The 27,029-nt window shown below is 33.1% G+C and overlaps 3 protein-coding genes across 3 annotated transcripts; 1 reads left to right on the top strand and 2 right to left on the bottom strand.

Annotated features, from left to right (window-relative positions):
• The first annotated feature begins 11,101 nt into the window (after positions 1 to 11,101).
• LOC116000806 (glycolipid transfer protein 1-like) lies at positions 11,102 to 14,166 on the top strand. The gene is made up of 7 exons (XM_031240644.1): positions 11,102 to 11,111; positions 11,206 to 11,339; positions 11,984 to 12,039; positions 12,442 to 12,572; positions 12,930 to 13,065; positions 13,751 to 13,879; positions 14,070 to 14,166. The coding sequence occupies exons 2-7, from the start codon at positions 11,222 to 11,224 to the stop codon at positions 14,103 to 14,105; spliced, it is 606 nt and encodes a 201-aa protein (XP_031096504.1). The 5' UTR covers positions 11,102 to 11,111; positions 11,206 to 11,221; the 3' UTR covers positions 14,106 to 14,166.
• A 2,060-nt stretch (positions 14,167 to 16,226) lies between these two features.
• Positions 16,227 to 20,355, bottom strand: LOC116001584 (kinesin-like protein KIN-10A). Its single transcript, XM_031241468.1, has 6 exons — positions 19,511 to 20,355; positions 18,675 to 18,830; positions 18,490 to 18,597; positions 18,233 to 18,343; positions 16,753 to 18,141; positions 16,227 to 16,672 (listed from the first exon to the last, which is right to left on the bottom strand). The coding sequence occupies exons 1-6, from the start codon at positions 20,132 to 20,134 to the stop codon at positions 16,520 to 16,522; spliced, it is 2,541 nt and encodes an 846-aa protein (XP_031097328.1). The 5' UTR covers positions 20,135 to 20,355; the 3' UTR covers positions 16,227 to 16,519.
• Positions 20,356 to 21,131: 776 nt separating this feature from the next.
• LOC116001513 (plastid-lipid-associated protein 6, chloroplastic) lies at positions 21,132 to 24,017 on the bottom strand. Its single transcript, XM_031241384.1, has 4 exons — positions 23,635 to 24,017; positions 22,127 to 22,363; positions 21,727 to 21,853; positions 21,132 to 21,582 (listed from the first exon to the last, which is right to left on the bottom strand). The coding sequence occupies exons 1-4, from the start codon at positions 23,881 to 23,883 to the stop codon at positions 21,368 to 21,370; spliced, it is 828 nt and encodes a 275-aa protein (XP_031097244.1). The 5' UTR covers positions 23,884 to 24,017; the 3' UTR covers positions 21,132 to 21,367.
• Positions 24,018 to 27,029: the final 3,012 nt, after the last annotated feature.

Genomic DNA, 27,029 nt, shown 5'->3' with positions numbered 1-27,029 from the left:
GCAAATACCAACCTTAATTTATATACTTGACAATTTAGTAATCAAATAAAATTACATAATCATATATAGAAATGTGTGTGCATTTAATATTATCAGTTCCTTAATTTCAATGTTCACCGAAAGATAATGATGTAATTATGTAAAATCTATAAACTATCACACTTGTAACACCAACCACATGACCAGTGAGAACAAAATTCGCCTCTCTGTATATAGTAATAGTTGGTGAATTAATTGCAATGGTACATGATAAATGAAAATTAATAACTAACCATAATACATATCAGTCGTTATATCGTGGTCACTGATACTACAGGTCATCTCAAAAGATAGTGCCTTACATTTGTTTTTATATTATCGAATGAAACTGTAGTTATATCGAAATGTAATTGTAGTTGTGTTGAAATGTAACTGCAGTGTATATGAACTGATACTGAATACCAGTTTTACATTTGTGTTTTATATTATCGAATGAAATTGTAGTTTTATCCATTCTAAGTGAAAAGTACGCATTTCTTGTAGACCCTAGCTTACAATTTACACCTATATATATACACATATGTATTACTACTCTCGTTTCAAAGAATCCTCTATTGTTCTTTATTTTTATTTTTTTGCTATCGCTTTAAGTTTTCACACCATCGTCATGGCAGGTAATAGTTTTAATTCCCAACATACGAATATAGATGGTTCAATCAATATTTGGATGCTAGTGGTTTGTCAAGTTTGAGATATCCTTTTTTCCAAACACTGAACAACTTATATACCGTTTTGAGCATCATATAAGACAAGGTGCAGTTCTCTCACCTGTTGTCAATGGTGTACCAATATATATTTTTTTATCACAAATCGCTCAAATATGACCACATCAATCCACGTACATTGCACGCTCCCACTAGTGACAACTCTAATTTTTAATATTATTTTAAAATTTTAATTTTTAGAAAAAAGTGAGGCCACAAAAATCTACTCAAAACCTGTCAACTGGTTGTTCTTACGTCTATATACACACACACGCACGTGCGCGTATTATACTATTATCCTTCTTTCTGTCAAACTTTCCTGTAATTAATATTCCTTTTTTCTGCTAATACTTTTAAGTTCGATTCTAAGTGAGAGTACGTGTTTTTTTTGGGCCCTAATAATTTGCGCGCGCACACACACGCGCGCGCGCGCGCGCACACACACACACATATATATATATATGTATTATTGTTCTCGTATCAACGAATCCTCTAATATTTTTGTTTTGAAAAAACGCTAAAAAAAATTTATGTTTTGCTATTACTTTTAAGTTGTATTATTGTCATCATGTCAAGAAATATTTTTAATTCCCAACATACGGATGCAAATGGTTCAATCAATGTTTAGAAGCAAATGATTTGTCAAGTTTGTGATATCTTTTTTTTCCAAACACCGAACAACTTATTTACCATTTTGAGCATCATATAAGATAAGGTGCAGTTCTCTCACCTGTGGTCAATGGTGCACCAATATATTTTGGATCACAAATCGCTCAAATACGACCACATCAATCCACGTACATCGCACGTCCCACTAGTGACCACTCTAATGCTGGAATTTGATATGAAAATTCTATTAATTGTCGAGTATAAAGAAGGTTGGTCCACCATTCAAATATAATTAATTTGCAAAAAGAATTACAATACAAGTGTCAATTGCAATTATATATTTAAAAATATTCTACAATTAAAACAATTAATATGTTTACTAAAACTATCAAAATTCAGGACATAATTAGGCACAAAAAGATGTTTATGGTAAAATAAAAATAAAAATCACTATAGTAAATATCAAAATTAGGTATTAACTGAGTATTAAATAATACTTGAATTTAATTACCACAAAGAATTATAATACAACTGTCAATTGCAATTAGATATTTAAAAATATTATATAATTAAAATGATAAATATGTTTACTAAAACTATCAAAATTTAGGATCTAATTAGGCACACAAAAAGACATTTACGACAAAAAAAATCACTAAAATCAAGAACTAAATTAGGTATTAACTAAATATTAAATAATACAGGAATTAAATTTAAAATTTTATCCATATATGGACTAAATAGTTTGATATTTTACTTTATTGTAAGAACTAATATACAACTTAAAGTTTGTATTGATACTCATTTCTTTGTTTCAAATAAATTAAATTATATCCATTCTAAATGAAAAGTACGCATTTCTTGTGGACCCTAACTTTCAATTTACACCTATATATACGCATATGTATTACTACTCTCGTGTCAAAGAATCATCTATTGTTCTTTCTTTTTATTTTTTTGTTATCACGTTTAAGTTTTTACACCATCGTCATGACAGGTAATAGTTTTAATTCCCAACATACGAATGCAGATGGTACAATCAATATTTGGAATCTAGTGGTTTGTCAAGTTTGTGATATCCTTTTTTTTTCAAACACCGAACAACTTATTTACCATTTTGAGCATCATATAACACAAGGTGCAATTCTCTCACCTGTTGTAAATGGTGCACCAATATATTTTGGATTACAAATCGCTCAAATACGACCGCATCAATCCACGTACATCGCACGCACGCAGCCACTAGTGATCACTCTAATTTTTAATATTATATTAAAATTTCAATTTTTAGAAAAAAAGTGAGGCCACAAAAATCTACTCAAAACCCATCAACGGGATGCTCTTACACCTATATATATACACACATGCACGTGCACGTATTATACTATTATCCTTCTTTGTGTCAAACTTTCCTCTAATGTTCTTTTTTCTGCTAATACTTTTAAGTTCCATTCTAAGTGAGAGTATGGGTTTTTTGTGGGCCCTTACATTTACACCTACTATATGCATATGTATTATTGTTCTCGTGTCAAATAATCCTCTAATTTTTTTTTTGAAAAAATGCTAATGTTTTTTCTTTTTTATTTTTTGCTATTACTTTTAAGTTTTAACATCGTCATGTCATGAAATAGTTTTAATTCTCTACAAATGAATGCAGATGGTTCAATCAATATTTAGAAGCTAGTGGTTTGTGAAGTTTGTGATATCTTTTTTTCTAAACACTGAACAACTTATTTGCCATTTTGAGCATCATATAAGACAAGATGCAGTTCTCTCACCTATTGTCAATTTACACCTATATATACGCATATGTATTACTACTCTCGTGTCAAAGAATCCTCTATTATTCTTTCTTTTTATTTTTTTGCTATCACTTTTATGTTTTCACACCATCGTCATGACAAATAATAGTTTTAATTCCCAACATACGAATCCAGATGGTTCAATCAATATTTGGAATCTAGTGGTTTGTGAAATTTGTGATATCCTTTTTTCCAAACACCGAACAACTTATTTACCATTTTGAGCATCATATAAGATAAGGTGCAATTCTCTCACTTGTTGTAAATGGTGCACCAATTGATCAAATACGACCACATCAATCCACGTATATCGCACGCACCCTCTAGTGACCACTGTAATGTTGGAATTTAATATGGAAATTCTATTACTTACTGTCGTAAAAAGAAGGATGGTCCACCATTCAAATTTAATTATTACGAAGAATTACAATACAACTGTCAATTGCAATTATATATTTAAAAATATTCTATAATTAAAAAATAAATATGTTTATTAAAACTATCAAAATTCATGACCTAATTAGGCACAAAAAGACGTTTAGGACAAAATAAAAATAAAAAACATTATAGTCAAAAACTAAATTAGGTATTAACTCAGTATATTAAATAATACAGAAATTAAATTGAAAATTTTAATAATATATGGACTAAATAGTTTGATATTTTACTTTATGGTAAGAACTAATATACAATTTAATGTTTGTATTGATAATCATTTATGTGTTTGAAATAAATTAAATTATATCCATTCTAAGTGAAAAGTACGTATTTCTTGTGGACCCTAGCTTACAATTTACACCTATATATACGCATATGTATTACTACTCTTGTGTCAAAGATCCTCTATTGTTCTTTCTTTTTATTTTTTTGCTATAACTTTTAAGTTTTCACACCATAGTCATAGCAGGAAATACTTTTAATTCCCAACATAGGAATGTAGATGTTCCAATCAATATTTGAAACCCGATAGTTTGTCGAGTTTGTGATATCATTTTTCCAAACACTGAACAACTTCTATACCATTTTGAACATCATATAAGACAAGGTGTAGTTCTCTCACCAACGAAAACGCAATTGGTGCACCTTTTTCTAAGGAACTTCCCATTGGTACTATTACTAATCGTCCTCAATAGGGGAGTGCCATCAAATTTTGCTGATTTTGCTGGGGGACATGGCTCCTCCTATATGGGAGAGTCATTACATACATGCCATCTGAGCACAAGAAGCTTAGCAATTATTGATTATTTAATTTATCTTATATTTTTTTAAAAAACAATTTATCTTATATTATTGTCTCTTTTTTTAGTATTACTGACTTTGTTACAATACAGTATCTGTTCTACTTTCGTCTTCACTGAGACTCAAACCAATTCTCTTCCATATGAGAGTGCAACCGGGTGCCACTAGAGTACTAGACTATAAGTTCTTGACTTTTATGTCTTTTTTAGTTATTTTATTTTCTTAATGTTTTCAATTTGGCCTATGTGTAATATTATTTAACACCAAGAGGAAACATCAAATACTTTGTTTATCTCACTAGCTAGCATTCTAGATGATGTGGTTGTTATATATGTTTATGTATGTGCTTAAACGGTGTGGCCTATGTGGTTGCGTTATATGTCTAGGGATTTTAATTTGGTTAATAATTAAACTAATCAAATTCAATTTTTATATTAATCAAATTAAATATCATATTTTTTTATATTTATTGAAATTTTAAAATTTTTAAAATCTATAATTGAAAATTTTTAATTTATAACTTCACACCATAAAATAATCATTACATCAAAATATAAATGATGAAAAAAGAAATTGAAAAGTGAGACTAGTCTACTCCAATGTTTCAATTTGTTTAAGGATTAAGAGTTTTTATAAATTTTGGTTCGCATTCTTCAGAAAAAAAAAAAAAAAAATTGGTTTGCAATTAATGTGATTCAAAAGTTACAGCTGACTGAACCCATCGGGGCAGTTTTCTAGACCAATTTACTATGATGTTGTTGTTCACATTTATGAATGGCGCTATGGCAGTAATAAAATAACCGAAAATAGTAGTGTTAAATGCTTTTTTCGTTAATTTTAATTAAATGTGTTCATCATTTGCGAATTTTATAGATGATTTTTAATTATTGAATATTTTAAAAATATATAATTTCAATTAACAGTTGTATTTTACTTCGTGGTAATTAAATTTGAATGATGGGTCCACCTCATTTTATCTCAGCAATTAATATGATTTCCATATTATAAGGTATACAAGATTTCTCCACTTAAAAGTTTGAATAGTCAAACCTCATTTTATGTCAGCAATTAATATGATTTCCATATTAGGTATACAAAATTTCTACACAGCGGTATGGACCACAGTCAAATATACTTTTTTAATAACTTATAATTTATATTATTCTAACACGTAAAATACATTATTTACCCCACAAATTTCATTATTTTAACTCATAATATACATTATCGTAATTCATAAAATTCAGCGATGTTATTTTGGACCGTGGTCCGCACAACACGTTCCACACAATAATTTGCCGTCAAACTTTAATGTATCCCTTAATTACTATATTGGGAATAATATTCAAACTTTAACGTATTTCTTAATTAGGATATTGGGAATACTATATCAAATGACATTAAATGTCAGTAGTACTCAAAAAAAATTACATTAAATGTCAATTTATTATTATTATTATTATTATTATTATTATTATTATTATTATTATTATTATTATTATCAAACTGAAAATTATATTGCATATATTTCTTATGTGTAAAATTATCCCTTTGGAAGTTATATTTGAAAATCCAATGATGTTTAACTCTATACTACTTGCTAATATTTCAATTATTACTCATCAACGAGTTAATTAAGCAGACTCGTATGAAACAAACTCTATATTAATAGTTTGTAATTGTTAGGAATATTTTTTGTAAATATTTTAATGAGGTGACTACTAAAAACATTACATCAAAATAACTTACTTTTTTTTTTTAACAATCTCTTCTTACTTGAATGAAAATTGATTTTTTAGATTGTAAAAAGACACAACATTGTTCAACAAGCAATCCCTACGTAGGATAATTATGTGTTATCCATTGAACCATCACTTGTAAATATATATTTAGATTGCCAACTACCTACTAGAACTCTATGTCTTTAAACTATATTGTCGTTTGAGTAAATGACAATATATCTTACACAAACCTCCCAAACTTTGTTCCGCTCTTATTGTTGTGCTCATTTTGACAATCAAACACACTGCTTGGTTCTGTTAGAGTTTCTAAAGAATTGTGTCTGCACAATTATCCTTTGAAGTGGTCTCACTTCTCTCTCACATATTTAATTCATATATGGTGCGTGCCTAATGAGTAATTGGGAATCATACATGCTGCCCAATGCGCACGTGTTGTGCACGTGCCCAATAGGCGATTTAATTATCTTCCCTTTTAAATTTTTTTTAAATAACGTTGTATGTCATTTGAATCTCAAACATCAAAGAAAACAATAAACCTTTATTGAATTCAAGAGAATGTATTGCACTTTTTTATTTCAAAGGGAGAAACAAAACTCAAACATAAATTAAATGACTAAATGAAACTTAATAGCCTAGTAGTCGGCTAAATCTCAAATCTAGATACATTAATATAGAGACTATATAATGTAAATGAACGATAATTAAATTTATCTAAAGCTTTAAAGAAAGGGCTAAATTGACATCTTCATTCTCTTGGCAGGAGCAAAACATGGTTGCGTCTTCAAAGGGGGTTTCTAATTGATTCACAAGAGGTAGAGTGCAATCATCACAATTTAATTCCATTGATGAGTTAAAGTTGTTCCTTTCTGACCTTAAGCCATGTCCTCCAATAAAATTTGATGGCGCTCCTAATCGAGGATGACTAACAATAGTACCATTCGGATGTTGCCTAGAAAACGTTGTAGCAATTGCATTTTCGCTAAAAGTCGATTGATGAGGTCGAACTTGAGAGATTTGTGATCCAAAAGATATTGGTGCACCATTGATTGCAGGCGAGAGAACTACACCTTGTCTTGTATGATGCTCAAAATGGTACAAAAGTTGCACAGAGTTTGGAAGAAGGACATCACAAACTCGGCAAACCACTGGATTCCAAATATTCATTGGAACATTTGCATTCATTTGTTGGGAATTCAAATTATTTCCTGACATGAGGATGTTGGAACTTAAAAATAATAGCAAAAACTTAGAAAGAAAGAACAATAGACGAATGTTTGACACTAAGAACAATAATACGTATATGCATATATATAGGTGTAAGTCGTAAGGATTCACTTACAATGGACAAAATTTGATTCTGCAAATACCAACCTTAAATTGTATATTATATGCTTGACAATTTAGTAATCAAATAAAATTACATAAATATATATATAGAAATGTGTGTGCATTTAATATTATCGATTCCTTAATTTCTATGATCACCAAAAGATAATTATGTAATTATGTCGTAAAATCTATAAACTATCACACTTGTAACACCAACCACATGACCAGTGAGAACAAAATTCGCCTCTCTATATATAGTAATAGTTGGTGAATTAATTGCTATGGTACATGATAAATGAAATTAATAACTAACCATAATACTTTAATTGTGGATTTATTAATAATATTATTAAATATTTCACTAAACAGACTCGTCATTTATAGTTATCAATTGATTTTAATTATAATCGATTTATTAATAATATAATTAAAGATTTTACTAAATAAAGTCGTCAACATTTATTAATTACCAGTTGATTTTAATTGTGATTTTTTTGGGTAAATCCACCGGGTCTTTCTCTGTCCGTTTAACGATCCGGGCCCACCCGCGTTCGCTCCAAAAGACACGGGAGCTGGCCTAGGGGGAATCGTCATTTGTGAAAATCGAACCCGGGTTCTCCTGAAATTCTTTCCCACAAAGAGAGCTCACTTGCATTTTAATTGTGATTATGTATTTATTAACAATATGATTAAATATTTTACTAAATAGAATTACCAATCAATTTTAATAATGATCATTAATTTATTCATAATATAATTGAATATTTTACTAAACACAGTTGTCACGTAACATTTATCAATTAATTTTAATTATGATTGTTGATTTATTAATAGTATAATTAAAGATTTTACTAACATAGTTGATTATAATATTTGATTATATTATTAATAAATAAATAATACTCCGTAACACTGTATCTAATTTGTAAGAATTAATAATGTATCTAATAATTAAAAATGGGTAGGAAATTAGATATATAATAATTAAGTAATAAATATGTTTAAGAAAGTAGATATATTTTGCTAATTAGAAATAAAAGAGTTTCCTAATAAAATACTAAGTCTTAGATATTTTGCAAAAAAGGACTCGGTTAATATTAACTTTGTTCTTTTAATGATGTGGCATCTTCTCATTAACCGCCGGTGTATAGCATCTATACATCGACGGTGCATCAAATATTAATCCATACATATAAGTGCACCACCGAAATATAAATGGTGTAAAACTTATAAAAATTCCACCTCACTTTTTTCAGTCTTCATTGATTTTCAACCGTTAATCTGAACGCAAGCAATGGTCTAGATGAGTCTGCACAACGGCATGGGAAAGCAACATCGCATTTTAATCAAATTTTATATGTATATTATTGAAAAAGAAACTACTAACCACCCTTACAATTATCACTCCAAAATGTTACGCAATAATTACCCAATATGCATTTTCCATATCAGGAGTGGCAATTTGTGAATAATAAATGTATGTGTATAAAAAGTAGGTTGGCCACAATTAAAATTTAATATGGAAATTCTATTAATTGCTGTCATAAAAAGAAGGATGGCCCACCATTCAAATTTAATTATCACGAAGAATTACAATACAATTGCAATTATATATTTAAAAATATTCTATAATTAAAACAATAAATATATTTATTAAAACTATCAAAATTCAAGACCTAATTAGACACAAAAAGATATTTAGAAAAAAATAAAAATAAAAATCACTATAGTCAAAAACTAAATTAGGTATTAACTCAGTATTAAATAATACAAAAATTAAATTGAAAATTTTAATAATATATGGACTAAATAGTTTGATATTTTACTTTACGGTAAGAACTAATATACAATTTAATGTTTGTATTGATACTTCATTTATTTGTTTGGAAAAAAAATCAAATTATATCCATTCTAAGTTAAAAGTACGCATTTCTTGTGGACCCTAGCTTACAATTTACACCTATATTAACGCATATGTATTACTACTATTGTCTAAAAGAATCCACTATTGTTCGTTCTTTTTATTTTTTTGCTACTACTATTAAGGTTTCACAACATCGTCATGGCAGGAAATAGTTTTAATTCCCAACATAGGAATGCAGATGTTCCAATCAAAATTTGGAACCCGATAATTTGTCGAGTTTGTGATATCATTTTTCCAAACATCGAACAACTTCTTTACCATTTTGAACACCATATCAGACAAGGTGCGGTCCTCTCACCGGTAGTCAATGGTGCACGTACACCAATGTATTTTGAATCATAGACCGCTGAAATTCGCTCACATCAATACACTTTTAACGAAATGCAATTGCTGCACCTTTTTCTAAGGAACTTCTCATTGGTACTGTTACTAATCATTCTCAACAGGGAGTGCCATCAAATTTTGTTGGGAGACATGGCTTAAGGTTAGAAAGGAACAACATTAGATCATCAATGGAATTAAATTCTATCGATGTCACTCTGCTTTTGTTGAATCAATTAGAATAGCCTTTGGAAGACGCAACCAAGTTTTGTTGCTGCCAAGAGAATGACGATGTCAATTTAACCCTTGCTTTAAAGCTTTAGATAAATTTAAGAGTTATTTCCATTTTTGGTCCTAGATTTATAGGTGGCAGTCCACTTTTAGTCCTTTTTTCTAGAACATCTACTTTTAGTCCTAGTATTATTGTGGCGTGACCATTTTTGGTCCTCTATCAACAAAACAATCTAAATATCGTTAAATACAAGGGCATTTTAGTCTTCAATTATGATTTTTTTCAAAAAAAATAAACATAAAAAATATAGCGAGTCAACTTACTTTTTATAAATAAAAAAAAAAGAGATCAAAATGGCATCGTATTTAACAACATTTCAATGATTTTGTTGACGGAAGACCAAAAATGGTCATGCCACAATAATATTATGACTAAATGAGGATGTTTTAATAAAAAAAGGACTAAAAGTGGACTGCCACATATAAATCTAGGACCAAAAATGGAATTAACACTAAATTTAATTATTGATTATTTATCTTATATTATCTCTTTATTAAAGTTTAGATAAAGATACTATTAAATATTTTACAAAGTCAAATCTTTTATATTGTATTAAACAAATCCTGTATGTTTGCTAATAAGGTGGATATTGTATATATATGGGTAAATAATAAAACAGGAGCCACAAAATGGTCATCACAATTTATTGAAAAACAACTTGTTAACCCATAAAATGATCATCACAAGTTACATAAATCATATTACATAGTAAATTTTTTAAAATGAGCCATATATTATTGATACTTTTGCTTTGATCTTATAATCAAATAAATATGCACTCTCAAATATTATAATTATTTATAACTTCACCTTTAATTTTATTATTTAATTATATAATATAAAAATTTAATCCGTGCATGGCACGGGTAATTTAGTAGTTATTATAAATACAATAGATACAACTGTACTCTATTTGCCATGATAATAGAAGTAGTAGGTCAAGACCGTTATTGTGAAAACGACTGCTTAGCCTAATCTTGCGTCAGCTCCAAGCCTGAATTCAATAGAGAATTAGATCAAACAAATGAAAAATAAACTAAGAATCAAACACAGAAAATATATCTAACTGCAAATATTCAAGCAAGAAGAGAAGATTTTTGTTCCATCCAGGTAGGATAGATTGTCGATCTTCCATTCGATCTCCCCATGATTTCCATCTTTATTATTATTGAAAATGTTGATTGTGTATGCATTGTACGTACAGGGGAATTATAGCAAAGATGGAGGGAACTCTGTTTTCTCCAGCTTTGGAAGGCCTAAAGCTTCTTAAGTGTGAACGAGGGGACATCCAGACCAAACCTTTCTTAGATGTCTGCAAATTCGTCTTGCCTATCCTAGGTTTTCGTCTTTCTTCCGTATCTGCTGTTGTTTTGTTCTTCTCCTTCAGCATATTTAATATATAAACATAAACGTCAACTATGGGCGCAATTTTTTAGTTGAGATAAAATGCATGCTTCAATTTGATATCAAGCCAACACATAACAAGTTTAAATCTCTATGCCACCCAATAGAAAGAGAAAATGATCCACTTGTTGCTTAGAGCTCATTAAAAAATAATCTGCCCACATACACACCTGATGGTGTGTGTTGAACATATGTTCAACCTAACTAATCAGTTTAGACTTTTAAAAACTAATCCGTCGGCACGCACATGATGGTGCGTGTTGAACACATGTGCAACTTAACTATCAGTTTAGATTTTTAGTTGACATGAAAGGCATTATTTGTTTTCATTCTTCCTATAGTCTTGTATGTATATGTTTAAAGATCTGTGGAAAAGATGTGAGCAATAATGCTACTTGCTCCAAATCTTATTGATGTGGAGTGAGATTGGGTTTATGAATTGTTAATGAATATAAAAAGTTATGAAGCTTATTACAAATCATGAAGAATGAATTTTTTTTTTTTTTTGATGTAAATTAAACCTTTTGAGTAAGTATTTCCAATCTGAATTGACTAATAAGGTTAGTTTCTGATGGCAGATAAATTTGGAGCTTCCATGACTGTAGTGAAAGCTGACATCAGTGGAAACATATCAGTAAGAAAATTTCTTTTCCATTTTTTCTTTCCTTTAAACATACATACAATCATACATACACATATATATGAAGTAGGCTTTGAGGTTAAAAACAAGTTTGAATATTTCAGGTTTACAATTCATCAATGATTATAAGGTTCCACTAATACAGACCAAAAAAATTGGCTATGGAGATCTATTTATAATTTACAACAGATGCCTAAAGTTATAAAGTGACATATTAGTAATTATTTGAGTACACAGACTTTAGACATCTGTTATAAATAACTGAAACACTTTGTGTGTATATATATATATATATATATATATACACACACACACACTATACATATGTTTAATTACGGAGTATTTGTTTAATTTATGACTAATTTTGACAATTTTCTAAGACTTATTGTGTTGCAGAGGTTGGATTCTAGATACAATTCCAACACACCAAGATTCAACTACTTGTACAGTTTTGTACAGGCAGAAGTTGAAACCGGCACTGCTAAATCCTCATCCAGCTGCACCAATGGCCTTCTTTGGTTGACAAGGTATATGTATGTGTGTGTGTATATATATATATATATGTAACACTATTAATCATCTTATAGTAATCGCATACATGCAATAATTAATCAGTTTGGTTGGCGTGAGTGACCGTGCATTATTCTCATTCCTTAAGAGAGGTCTGGAAGTCCAAAACCCCATCTTATATAAAAATAAAAAAAAATAAAAAACAATATGACACGCGCTGTACTCCTTAATTGGACCAGCCCAGTGCAAACGATGATTAGTTTGAGTATGATACGAGTCTAAAAGTGTTTTTTTATAGTTAGGACCTACTCAAAACACATCGTGCTGATATGCATGCAATTGCTCAAACTAATTAAGGTTCATGCATGGTTCAGGGCAATGGATTTCATTGTAGAACTATTCCGTAACTTGGGTGAGCATCGGGATTGGTCAATGTCCCAAGCTTGTTCTGATTCCTATTCAAAGACCTTGAAGAAATGGCATGGCTGGCTTGCTAGCTCCAGTTTTATGGTATGTACTTCCCTATTATACAAATATATAGTCTCATTATCATCTTAGACTATAAATTAAGAGAAATCACATCATAATTTGGTATGAAAAGGGATTATGTTCATATGTTATTTAGAATTCATTAAAGAAAAATTGACCCATACACATAAAGGGTAAGCTAAAGCGTGTTAAACATATAATATACGTAGTATAAAGCATAAACGTATGCAGTAGTCTAACTATCAGTTTAGCCAAGCATATCTTTCAATTAATCCATCTTGCATCTTTGACCTAGCTAACAAGTAATATATTATTTCAATACTAGTTGGTAAAATAATACTACTTTTACTACTTTAGTTGTGATCATGATGTAAATTTAGGGTGTGTTTGGTTCTCACATGATAATCGGAATTGGTATGGGTATCAAATACTTGGTAAGGGTAAAGGGTTTTTTGGTGAAAGTATTTTGCATGTTTGGTAGTAGGGTGGAATAAGAATGATTATTAATAGTTGGGGAAGAAAGAATGAAGGGAAATGAAACCTTATTTAATAAAGGTATGGTTTTTCAATTAATGGAGTATTCCAAATACATAATAGTATTCTAAAAACCTATCAACCAAACAATAACAATCACTTTGATACACATACCTACGCATTTAGCTTTATTCTATTTTTGGTCTTCTAATTACTACGTGGGATGGAAAAGGTGGCCGTGAAGCTTGTTCCGGATAGGAAAAAGTTCATGGAGGTCCTAGGTGGAGAGGACAGCTATGGCGACATGGAAAACTTCTGCACAGCCTTTACACCAATACTTAAAGACATCCACAAATTCTTGGTAAGTTGCTTCTTCAATCTCTCTATTTTTTTTATTTTTTTTTTTTGGACTGGACAATTTTAAAAAATAAAAAACTAAAACTGAAATATATATTCAAAGATGTGATTAATTCTTCTTTAAAATTTCAACTAATATTAATCCTACATAGCTAAAAATATATACATATTGATTAAAGATGTTTGACATGCAGGCTAGTTGCGGCTTGGACAATATGAAATCTTCGTGATGGGATTGAGCCTTCCATTAATATATATAGCCATTTAATTTTAATATTTTTTATTTCAAATTTATTAATTAAGAATTCATTTGTTTTTTTTTCTTTGAAGCTTTCAAATTTATCATTAAATACGACACTCGGGGATTTAACTCCTGTTTTATCATTTCACCAAACTTTACACACGCGAAAAACCACCTTTTCAAAATGACATCTTTGCCAGGGAATGGTATAGGTATGTAGTCTTTGTGTAGTTGTGTGAGTGAGGAATTCAAATGTCGATTCTCAAGACAATGAACATTTTCGCTCATGGCCCAACTACTACATAGAGAATTCATGAATGAATTTTTTCCCCTTACAAAGACAATGAAGGTCTGGAAGCAAGTTCAAAATCAGAATTTACACAAGGATTATATATGTATGTATAGGATATTCCACATTTGATTGTGTTTCAAGTTCTAACTGCAATTATTTTTGTAATTAAAAAATGAAAGATATGCCGCATTTGGTTTCACTTCTAAATTCTAACTGCATTTAAATTTATATTTTACAAAGGAAAAAAAAATTCCACATTTGGTTACGTTCCACTCCTAAATTTTAACTGTAATTTTTTTTTTGGGGTTCACATTTGGTTATGTTCCACTTAAGTTCTAACTGTTGTTATTTTAATTTTTTTTTTTAAAGTGAAGGATATGCCACATTTGTTTTCCACTTCTAAGTTCTAATTGCAATTTCATTTTTAAATTTAAAAAGAAAAAATTGGAGAATATGTACAGTTTTAAGTTCTGATTGCAATTTTTATTTAAAGTAATAGATTTGGATGCAAGAGGGGAAGACATAGGTGTAATAATATTATCACATATATAGACGTTTAAGTGAGAACAACTTCATATAAAGAGTGTAGATTAATCTTATATGTCTATCTAAAATGAGATTGTCAAAAATGATACTTGTTACTTAAAACTCTTTACTTTTAACATTTGTGTTATACAACACTTGTTACTCAATTCTCGATACTCAAAAATATTATGCACTTGTTTAGATGATTTTATATAGTTGTAAATTGGGTATATTGTATTTTAGAGTCCAATTTGGTACTTCTTTGGTGGCCAATTTACAATTTACCATGGACCAGGTTCACACTGCACTATGGATCCTGGTTTATATGTATGTGTTTTATGTTAAACCTTTTTGTGTATTGCGTTATGAAATTTTGTACATGAAACAAATTAGTAATTGTGTTTTATGTTATGAATTTTTGTATCTTTGTGATTATAAACGTAAATTATATACCTAAATCAGATTTGAAAAATACGTATATAAATGTGTATGTGCCTTGTATCTTGTGTTGTGAAATTTTATACCTATGAAAGCATGTACCTAAATCAGATTTGAAAAATAAGTAAGTATATAACATGTGGGGAAAATGGTCGAATAGTCCCTCAAACTTTATCCAAAAGTGCAATTAAGCCTTCGGACATTCAAAGAGTTCAATTTCGCACACGAACATGTCATTTTAATGCATTTAAACCCATATGACCATTTGTTCTAGGTGAACAACCGGTCATCATTTTTCCGACGAACATTCTGGGGGCCGGAATGTTCATCCCCAACCAAGGTCGTCTTCTCCAGGAACCACACTGGTTCGTCTTCTGAAACAGTGTGGTTTGTCTTCTCCGATGGAGAAGACGAACAGACAATGGAGAAGATGAACACTTCGCCTTCTCCAGTGGATGGAGAAGACGAACCAGACGGAGACGACTTTGGTTGGGGATGAACATTCCAGCCGCCTTCTCCAACGGAATGTTTCGAGGGCTTAATTGCACTTTTGGATAAAGTTTGAGAGCCTACCATTTTCCCTAACATGTGCATGTGTCTTGTGTTATGATTTTTTGTGTCTTGCGTTATTAAATTTTATGTACCTTACGATTATGTTTTATGTACACCTTACGAGTCCATAATGACCCTGGTCCATGATATAAGTTCACCGCCAATTTAACCTTTTATTTCTAATTTTTATATATAAAAGATTGAAAATATGAAATTATAATCCACCGAAAATTAAAATGTAAAGTGAAATAGTTTCTCCTAGGAATTTCAAATTTTCAATCAACATTTAGGTACACAAAAGGATAGAGTTCTCATCAAAGTTTTTATAAACAATTACTGAAACAAATCATGAATACTGGACAAATACAAATTTTACAAATGGAAGAAATCAAAATCATGCAAGTAATAGGATTAACTTATCAAGCACAGAAGTTTTTACTTCATTAGAACATGGTCAGACTGATACTGAATTCCCATATGAACAGTGAAAAAAAAAACTCAAAAAATACACATCAACTGACTGATAACTAGTACAAGATACACAAGAAAATGAACCCAAAATGCACCAACAGCGCATTCACAACCGCTATTTTGACTCAAAAGCCATCAACAGGAAGTAAATTCTGTACTTGGCCGAGAGGGAGCTGATTGAGGTGGCCGCCGTGTAATTGATTGTTGTTGCAAGTGGGAAGCTTGCTTGCCGATGTTCTTGCTTCCTGTTCTTTAGGCCCCGGTGCGCCTAATGGATCCTGAACCAACATTTCCAGACCATTATTATTATAAGTGTTTATTATAAAGAGGAGTAAAAGTTGCAATTTTGAAAGCATACCTTTGAAGGGGTCCATTTAACATATACTTCCAAATCGCGGCTGTTTTCATCTGATGGGTTGAAGTTCTCTTTCAAATCCTTTGCTTCAAAGAGATTCGTGTTCTTTTCGGCTGATTTATGTTCAAATCTTGGATTGTCCGACTCTAAAACATCCTTTGGGACGCTTTTTGTGGCAGAATGCTCTTGAATTGTCTTGGCTGGAGGGGATGATGACAAATAGCCACTGTCAAGCATAGGAGTTTCTCTCATGTTTTGATGAGACATTTCTCTATAGTTTCCACAGAGTGTGAATATGTTCTGAATTCTTCTTTCCCTATAAGAGGCTGCTGCTGCATCCTCTCCATTTTCATCCTCGTGACTAAATCTTGATGCAGTTGCAGAAGAGTTTTCCACTAAAAGGTTGCCTATTTGGCTCAACATATCGGGCATACCCACAACTGCACTCGAACATACTGTCTTCTCCTCGACTACCTCTTTCTGCACCTCCTCGTCGATGGAGCATTTGTTATTATCTTCCCCGTCTTCTTCTTCTTCTTCCTCTTCGAATACTGTGCTCAAAGATACTTTGTTGGTGGTGAAAGTGGGTACGTCGGTGACAACATCTTCTTCGCCACCACTTGGATTGGTTATACTGTTGTACCCAAAAATTGTGTCAATACTACTGCTATTTTCTGTTCTATAAGCCCCAGCAGCAGCATCTCGCTTAATTGTTTCCATATCATAAGACTTAGACAAGTCCATGGACTTTACCATATCCGAATCATCAGAATAAATCTCCAGTATTCTTTCTGCAAAACTGGTTTCTCCTCCCAAGTCTGCTGATCCTTTGGAACGTTGAAGATCAAGCTCAATCTCTTCGAGGCGCCTTCTCAGCAAGTCAACTTCTTGTTGCTGCTGAAGCATTCGTTCTTCCATCTTTCTCCTCTCCATTTCAACGAATTTGTTTGCCATTTGCTGGCACTCTTGTATCTTCTTCTCTAATTCACTTTTCATCGCCAAGGTTTGTTCCTTTACCTTAATCTTAACCTCCTCTTCGTTACTCTTCAGCCCTTTCCCTTCTGCTGCAGACAGTTTAGCCCTCAGTGCAGAAATTTCTTCTTCCTTCCTCCTTAGCTCCTTCTGAGCTTCATTCTTCTCCTTCTCCCTAAGCTTGTTCTCGACCTGCAGCTTGTAAATGAACTGGTCCATTGCTGCAATTCTCGATCCCAGAACATCTGCTGATGAAGAGTCATCACCGCCCTTGTCTTTGATTGGTGTAGAAGGACCGCGAACAATGCATTTTGCCTTGGCACCATACTCGAGGGTCGAAATAGTTTTGTACAGCTCCTTTGGATCCGGGCTGGCACACAAGATCATGAGAATCTTTGACTTGTCGTCTTCGAAAGAATCCTACAGAAAACGAATGAACCGATATCAAAAACCAGAAGGGGAACTGGAAACCATTAAACTGCCAATTCAGTTCTAGATAATTTATATGCACCTGTAGAAGCATGGTCAACTTGCTATCCCTAAATGGCACATGAGAATCACCATTTGCAATGGATTCAACAACCCTCTTCAGTGCAATATTCCCCTGATTTATCTTAGCAGTCTGCATTTAGAGCCACATAATAATTATGGTTAAGAACTTGGTAAAAAGAACAAAATGAAGCATAAAAACTATGGTTAAGAACTTGGCAAAAAGAACAAAATGAAGCATAAAAACTGTGGTTAACATGTTGAATAAAGCATAGTTACCTGCATCTTTGCTTCAAAACCACTTTGTCCAGCTTGTTCTATATTTTCAGAACCTGCCATGTCAACAAGCATAAGCCGCCCTCCAACTGTTGGGACATCAAGAATTATCTACAAAAGTAGAACATATGACATGTTAGATCAGATCCTAAAAGACTTGTTTGTAACCAATTCATCATAGAAATTACCATGCAATGGCTTCTGGAACTTCTATCATTACTGAGAGTGCTCTTAACTATCCTTCTCTTTTCTACTTTCTGGATCTCTTTTGATAGAGAGCCTGCATCATTCCCCGAAATAAAAGTCGCATTTTTTGCCCTTTTTCCCATGATTTCCAACCTTACCTGCAAATGCAAACATATAGATAACTGGCACCATATTGCAAGATATGCAAGAAAACATACACCCAAGTCTCTATACATAATACAAATGGCCCCTTTTTAAAGTGGTGATGGCATTTTCTCAGCAGATGACTTTTTTACAATAGAAATTCATGCCAAAAGCAAAATGTTTATATCATTTGCAATTCCTTATTCAAGTAAAAAAATGGATGATTTTCAGTTTCCAAGAACATTAACAATAACCAAAAGATTTTACCTCTAATTCAAACCTTTAACAAAAGTAAGGCAACAATTCAGAAGAAATAGCACTTATTACCATAGATTTGAAGCTATTACCCACTATTATTAGCTATTTCTAACTTCAGGTTCATGAAAGAGAACATTATAGGATCATTTCCTATGTATGAAGTACTATTACCCAACAATAAGATGTCAATATTACCTTTTTCTAATGCTATCTACCTGTGTGCTATAATTGAGAATCTGAATAAACTTACCAAACCTATCTTTTCAACTTCTAATTTCATGCAAAATTTCAAGTTTCACTAATGATGTTTAGTCACAAAAATGGCCATCCCAATTCTCTGTTTATCTACTTCATGTGAAAAAAACAAACCAAAAATAAGAGAAATTAAAAGAAATGAAATATAAACTGAGAATTTAGAAGAATTAGCAGTTCATACCTTAGAAGCATTGCCTTTAGACCATCCAAAACCAAAACCCCCACCAGTATTAGTTGACAACAGATCATAAATCTCCTCATTATATATCTCCAAGACAGTGACTTGAACAAAAGTCCCCACTCCACAATTCTCACTCACTTCATCTCCTTCCCCCAATATTTCCTTCAATGATCTGTACACAATTCCGGGCTGCTTGGAGCTACCAAACATGGTGTGACTCTTGCCCGCACCGGTCGGGCCGTACATCATAATGGTACATTTATCCCCCAATTTCACCCCATTAATCCTCGCCCCGACGAATTTCTTGTAGAAAAGATCGAGATCTTCTTCCTCGGAGAATGAGACGCCGTCGAGGTGAAAATCTCGGTAGCCTATATCAGTCTTCACCCTCAAAGACTGGCGGTCGGCGTTTAACTTTAGGGCTGCCGGGGGTTTCTCTTTCCGATCCGGGTAGTCTCGGATCCGACCCACCACTTCCACCGGGTGCTCCGCCGGCGGGGCTTCTTTTGCAGCGGGGTTCGGGGATGGCCTGGCGAGGTTGAAATTCAGGCGGTGTTTGGATTGAGGTGTCTTAGGGTTCCCGAAATGGGTCTGGTTCGATTTTGCAGATGGAGTGGGCGCCATTTACACATAAAAAGAAAATTCGAAATGCTTTGTGGATTTTTCTTTCAAATCTCGAAGAAAACTCAGAATTCACGACGAGCTTTGAGTGCAGTGGGGGGTTCTGGGCGTTTGTTTGAATTCAAGATTTGACTTTTGGGAGAAAAATGGCTAAAGATGGAGCAGAAGAAATGAAGGGTTTTTTGAGGATTGAAGGCCTTTCATTGATTGAACTGAGGCCGAAATGAGGAAAATGAAAAGGTATTTTTAGAGATTTTTCAAAGATTCAAATTTTAGTAGCCGTTACCACTTCTAACGACTATATTTTGCATTTTAAGCAGCGGACCGCCCACCTCTTGAGGGTCAATTTGGGCCAGGCTCATATCCGTGCCTACGGAAATGTCAATTTAGTCCTTCCTATATTTTGAAATATTTTTGTCTTATATCTTTTTTTTTTTTTTCAAATTTCAATAACTTTTATAAATTTAAAATATTAGGTTGGGTTTGAATCATTGTTATAAAAATTAACCTAGGCGGCCTTTAGACACCCTTAGGCCCAGACGATTTTAGTTCTAGGCGGCTTTTAGTTCGCCGACCGATTAGGCGCCGAGTTGGGTTCTTAATTCGATCAAGTCAATGCTCGACTGAGTGGTTTTTTTGTCTGCTCAGTTATTCATCTTCTATATTTCTCTAACCATGTACTCAACTGACCATCTAACATATGCATTTGACTAATTTGGGGAATTATAACAATCTAATAATTGTGGAGACAATATACTCGGAATTACTTGATCACCTAGGCGGGCCTTCCTCTCTTTGGAATTCCCCTTTCCTTTCCTATTCTGTAGCTTTGGTTTTCACCTTGTCATTGTTTTTCCATTTTGAAGCTATTTGTGCTTATACTGTTTAATTCTTGGAAGACAGATGTCAAATTATCATTTAAGCAATCACAATTACCATTATAACCTTCTTAATTATAAACTTTTAGCCCAAAAGATCTCTAATGTTAACACAGATTCTGTCACTATTCAGTGATAGTAATTTAAATTTCAAACACCTTCATGGTTTAACTGATACTCATCATACACATTTCTGTTTATTTCCTGAACAAAGGTAAATCAAATCATACCATTTGAGCTGACATGTTTGAACATTGAAGTATGCTAATCAGCTAAGTGATATCTCTATACAATTGAGGCTTCACATTAGAATTGTGCATGGAAATTGGGAAGTTCACTACAAGTGACCTCCAAGAATCTAGGCGATGACAAAAACCCGAAGCTCCCCCCTATCGCCCCTTGTAATGCGCATATCAGAATCAGTATATACGACTTCAAACTCACCGCTACCTGGATTGGATGGCGGCCTGATCGCATCTGGCAATCGGGGCACCTCCAGTGGTGGTAGTTGTGATAAGTTTCCCGTTGTCTTCACCGTAGTCTTTTCAAAGATGATCTTGATCTTGGATGTTCCTGAACACAGAAACTTATTGAGCATATAATATATAAACATAAATGTGCAATCTAACTATCAACGTAAGCACATGCTTCAATCTGGTATCGGAGCCATGCTTTTAGTACACTTGTAGAGAAAGTGGGATATGAGAGTGGACCGACCTATAAGTTCAAATTTGTGAGCCAAAGTTGCAGTCAAGTCAAGAGGCGGCAATGGCCAGGGGGCGCCAAGCTCAAGCTCAACTATATTATCAAAATCCCGACTAAACACATCAATCCTTTGAAATACCTGTTGATCATAGATTATACCAATGAAGTATAAAATTTTCCAAATCTCAAGGCTGAAGAAGTAGAATTGGTAACCTTTACTGAAAAAAATGGTAGTAATGTATTAATCTGTATCGATAGTTTAGAAGTCAACCATGTAAGCATAACGGCATGAAACTCAAGTCTACAAAATATTCTCAATCCTTGTATAGTAACAAGAAGGATAAATATATTTCGGTAGGAATTAATACTTTCTATGCTTTTCTCAGTTTCTGGGATGAAATATATAGCTTACCTGACCGAGAGTTATTGGTAGTAATCTTCCTACTGGGGGCCCAGGGCGGCTTCCACCTAGGGTTCGAGATGAGAAAGCGCTGCTGTAAATCAATTTCCACCTGCCTTGCAGTAGATCAAGATTGCCTTCAAGATCTACGGGTCCTGCAGCAGCTTCAAGCTCCTTGGAAGCATCATCTGCCTTCTTTAAATCATCATCACTTGCAGCAAGACCTCTGTTTAGCCCCGAAACAGCACTCTGCAAGTAACGAAGTATACGTGTCAAAGGTTCACAACATATTAGTCAAGATTGGTTTATATGTTTTCCTTCTCCTAGTGAAAGCATGGTAGTAGTGTAAACATAGTTTAAAACAGCAAATCAGATCAACAAGAAATTCCCCTCTCCTCTCTTTCTGTTCCTGAACTTTCCCCTCGGCCCCTCTAAAGTTTAAAAACATCACATGCACCCTTCAAGCTTTAAATAACACAGATTTCCATGAAGACGAAGTCAATTCAACCATTGCAAGTTTCACAGAGTTGAGTCCCAGCCAAATACTTCCATTGCATGTGTATGATATGTTTATATAAAACAATGAATAAATCTAAGCTCATTTGCAGTTCTATTTATTGAAACAAATCATTCATTACAGCTTCTAGACAAACAGTTTTCCTCACTGCTTTCTTATCTTCCTATTTCAGAGTTGTGTTAATCGGTGTGATCAACAAAACCTGAGGTGACCAAATTGAGCTCTGAGCAACTTTTCCAGAAAATGGAAATTAGACATCAAGATTTCTATGCTTTAATGAACTGAACAACACCTATGGAATCGTGCACAAAAACTCATTAACAAAACTGCATTCATTCTCCTAGAATACATGGATCCTTGTGACAAAAGGTGGTATCGCCCACCCTAAACGCCCCCACACCCCGGCCAGACAAGATTGTGCAGGGGTAAATCATCATGACTCAACTAATCAACAGAGGCTAAACTTTTGCTTGCTGCAAGGAGCCCTCGTTTGAGAGGTTGCTCCCACACTGCCACCGGTGATACTAGATCATTGGTCTTGTGACAAATTTCATCTATGTGACCAGTTGAGCTGTACATACATGCAGAATACATGGATCCTATTTATAATGGCTGGCAGATCATTTATAAAGTGGATAATGCAAGAACATATCTTTGAAGGAAAGGCAGTTGTTTACATGGATCAATCATAAACTACTCAACACTTTTTGGCATTAATTATACACTAAACTAATGAATTCATCACATAGTTGGAGCACCAAGCCTCAATGCCATGAACAGAGAGAGTAATATAAATAGGTCAGTTGAAAGTTGAAACATTAACTCAAGGATAACCACATCGAAATTACCTAATTAAACATCAGAAAATTTAGGCGAACTCAAAAGAATCAATAAAACCAGCATATTAATTAACAAATTAACAAACAGCACGCATAGATGAATAATTTTAAGGTAAAATTTTTATGCATATACAAAATCAAGAATCAAGCTAAGAATTTTATACCAATAACTTGAGCTTAAGAGACCCAATAAGCTCAGCCTTCGATTCTTTATTTGGGTCGATGAATGTGACTTCATCAATACCAGAACTGCATGTGAAGCTTCTCTTAAGTGGGTAGCTTTTCCGGTGAAAGACATCAGGGGGAAATCTTGGAAGATGGCAAGGGATGGTGGGAGATGAAGCTAGAAATGGAGAAGAGGGTTTGGAATGATGGTGTGGAAGAGAGAGGGTAGAGTGAAGTAGAGAAGCCATTGATGGATGGATTATTGAGCCTTAAGGTCTGTGCTTCTTGGGTGGGGAATAGAAATATCTGGGATTTTGTGGGTTTTTGTTTTGAAATTTGATTGGGTGGTGACTGTTGCGGGAGATTTCGAAGAGATGTGTAGAAATGAAGAATACTAGAATCGACCTGGAAATTAAGACTGGACCCGATTGAGAGAAATGGAGGTCGAAACTCCAAAGCCATCCTTGTGGGCCTTTTTTTTTTTTGGGTGGAGATAATAAGCGTACAAGGAATAGAATAAAAATGTGTACATTTATTTTGGATCAATAAAAAACATGTCATATATCAAGACCCAAATTATTTGGTGAACTCAAGTCCACTTTACAAAATAGACTCGAGTTTTGAATGTTCATAATTTACCTTTAAAAAATTTACAATTTATATACTACGAACACACAATGTTAACATACACAATTTATGTGTTTTGACTTAGAAACACAATTTATATTCTATAAGTTTACAATTCCAATATTAAAAATACACAGTTTAGGACCAGGGTCTACCGTGCAAGGTGGACCCTAGTCCATGGTATAACAACTCATATCACAATCTTTATATCGTGGACCAGGGTCCACAATGCACTGTGGACCCTGGTCCGAAACGACGTCGTTTCGAATGTTAGTGGACGGTGGACGCGAATGACTTCAGGGAATACACAGAATCCTTGTCTAGAATACACAGAATGATTTGAGAGAATACACAGAATATTGACACAACTACACATAAATCATCCTCCTAACATTCGAATACACAAAACACGTCACAACCTATGTTTAAGTACCCCTAATATGAATACACAGAATCGTAGTCTATAATACACAGAATGCCTTGAAAGAATACACAGAATATTAGCACAAATACACAGATCGGTCAAAACGGGAAACGTGATTAAAAAAAAAAACAAACCGTTAACTAAAATGACCAAAACGACGTCGTTTTGGTATGCATTGTGCACCCTGGTCCACAATATAAATTGCCAAATACAACCTTGCTAAATTTGAGATTATGCTTTAAATAAATTTCAAAATTGAATAGTATATATTCTTAATCTTCTAAAATTCACATATATACACTATTAGTTTATTTGAAAGATATTTGTAAAGTATATGATTTGTTATCTTTGTTAGGGTATAAATACTTGGTAATTTAATTATGAGGAGAATTGTCACATAGGATGTCGTCTCAACTTTTTGTAATAAAATGGTGAATTTGTTATAGTACCTTAAATACAAAGAGTTAAAGGAGATAGATCGAAGTGTTATTACAGAGGATATATAGTACAAAAGAAATCTTTGTTTTTTTTTTTAATACAACTAATCCTATCACATTGCGTTTTCAAAAAAAATCCTATCACATTATAATATCTGTTTCTCAATCTGAAGAAGCACAAAAAGTCAGTATCGAGGTTCGATCTCATGACCTCCCATATAGAAAAGCTACTACATGCTATCTGAGCATAAGTTGCTTGACAAAGAAACCTAAGGTATAAGAGAAACATTAGTGCCTTTAATTTGTCTCACCCTATGCTATAATGAGTTGGTATTCATGGACCCAATCTTGTGAATCTAAAAAGATTAGATAGAAGAAAAGAAAGAAAAAAAAGTTGAATGGACCATTTTGGGTGTAATAATTTGTACTTTATCATTCACAATCAGGTGTGGCCGTCCTTTAACGTGCAGTCAGCGCGGCTTCACTGATATCTACTATTTTATACAATAATTCACTCCTTATTTTAGTTGTTTTGATGCTTATTTTCTTTATCCTAATGAAATTGGGAATTGTTTGTGTGTTATATTATCCCAAGAGTTGAATTATCCACAAGGAGCAGCAAATGAAGAATTTTAGAGCAGTTTGGACAAGTTTTGAAAGAAAAGAAAATTACCAAGAAAGAATAGGAAACAAGAATAAGAATTGGAAAAGAATTGGAAGTAGTCTCTGGGCCCAAGGCCCATCTATCTCCTATATATTCAACATATTCTCTACAATTTAAGGAGGTCCCCTTATAGGGCAAATTATACTATGCACCACGGTGCACATAACAATGTGCACCACATACCTAAACGACGTCGTTTTGAGCATTGTAAACTAATCGTTCGTTTTTTTTGGAAATCACGTTTTCCGTTTCGGCCGGTCTCTGTATTTATATTAATATTCTGTGTATTCCAGGCAATAATTCTGTGTATTCTAGGCAACCGTTCTGTGTATTATAGGCAACCGTTATGTGTATTCATGTTAGTAACACATGTTGTGATTTCATGTTAGTAACAAATGTTGTGAGAGTTTATTACCAAAATGGTCCATCGACTATTGCGAAATTACCAATTTGGTCCTCGACAATTTTTCGTGTCCAATTAAGTCCCTCGACTTTGAAAATTTTAACCAATTTGGTCCTCCGTTTATTTTGCCGTTAAACATCCGTTAAATCAGGACCAAATTGGTAATTTTGCTATAGTCAAGGGACCAAATTGGTAATTAAATTTTCACTGAAATGGTCCATTGACTATAGGAAAATTACCAATTTGGTCCCTTGACTATAGCAAAATTACCAATTTGGTCCCGATTTTAACGGAAGTTTAACGGTAAAATAAACGGAGGACCAAATTGGTTAAAATTTTCAAAGTCGAGGGACTTAATTGGGCACGAAAAATTATCGAGGACCAAATTGGTAATTTCGCAATAGTCGAGGGACCATTTCGGTAATAAACTCCATGTTGTGATGTGTTTGTGCATTCGAATGTTTAGGAGGATGAGTTCTGTGTATTTTGTGTAAATATTATGTGTAACATCCCAAATTTTACCACTTGGATTTATTACAAAATCCCTAATAATACAATACATTGCGGAAGCGTCTAACCAGCAGAAAACTGGGTGTTACCGCCACGCTTAGGTATCTCTCCTATACCCAAACGCTAAGGCTAAACTTACAACCTCAAATAACCATATCAACATCCAGAAGTGTACATATGGAACTAATCCTTCCAGGGTGTCTATTCTAGGATAGAGTAGTCTTCAACCTCGACTCCCATCCTATTCAGAGCTTATATGGCCACAGAGGCCCACGCTAGACTGCATCTAATAAAGGACACAATGAAGTGTAGTTAGCGCGACGGCTAAG

The sequence above is a fragment of the Ipomoea triloba genome, chromosome 13, assembly GCF_003576645.1.
Source record: "Ipomoea triloba cultivar NCNSP0323 chromosome 13, ASM357664v1".
NCBI classification, from domain to species: domain Eukaryota; kingdom Viridiplantae; phylum Streptophyta; class Magnoliopsida; order Solanales; family Convolvulaceae; genus Ipomoea; species Ipomoea triloba.
Note: the sequence above shows the minus strand (reverse complement) of the source record. Positions and strands in the feature narration are given on the sequence as shown.

Bases quoted from the DNA above. Each gene is read 5' to 3' on its own strand.
- LOC116000806 (XM_031240644.1), top strand. From the start codon at position 11,222: ATGGAGGGAACTCTGTTTTCTCCAGCTTTGGAAGGCCTAAAGCTTCTT. The intron at 12,040-12,441 runs GTAAGAAAATTT...ATTGTGTTGCAG, and splicing joins ACATCAGTGGAAACATATCA to AGGTTGGATTCTAGATACAA. The intron at 13,066-13,750 runs GTATGTACTTCC...GGGATGGAAAAG, and splicing joins TTGCTAGCTCCAGTTTTATG to GTGGCCGTGAAGCTTGTTCC.
- LOC116001584 (XM_031241468.1), bottom strand. From the start codon at position 20,134: ATGGCGCCCACTCCATCTGCAAAATCGAACCAGACCCATTTCGGGAAC. The intron at 18,344-18,489 runs GTAACTATGCTT...CTCTAAATGCAG, and splicing joins GTTTTGAAGCAAAGATGCAG to ACTGCTAAGATAAATCAGGG. The intron at 18,142-18,232 runs GTGCATATAAAT...CGTTTTCTGTAG, and splicing joins AGTTGACCATGCTTCTACAG to GATTCTTTCGAAGACGACAA.
- LOC116001513 (XM_031241384.1), bottom strand. From the start codon at position 23,883: ATGGCTTCTCTACTTCACTCTACCCTCTCTCTTCCACACCATCATTCC. The intron at 22,364-23,634 runs GTATAAAATTCT...CGTTACTTGCAG, and splicing joins CTCTTAAGCTCAAGTTATTG to AGTGCTGTTTCGGGGCTAAA. The intron at 21,583-21,726 runs GTCGGTCCACTC...TTCTGTGTTCAG, and splicing joins TCACAAATTTGAACTTATAG to GAACATCCAAGATCAAGATC.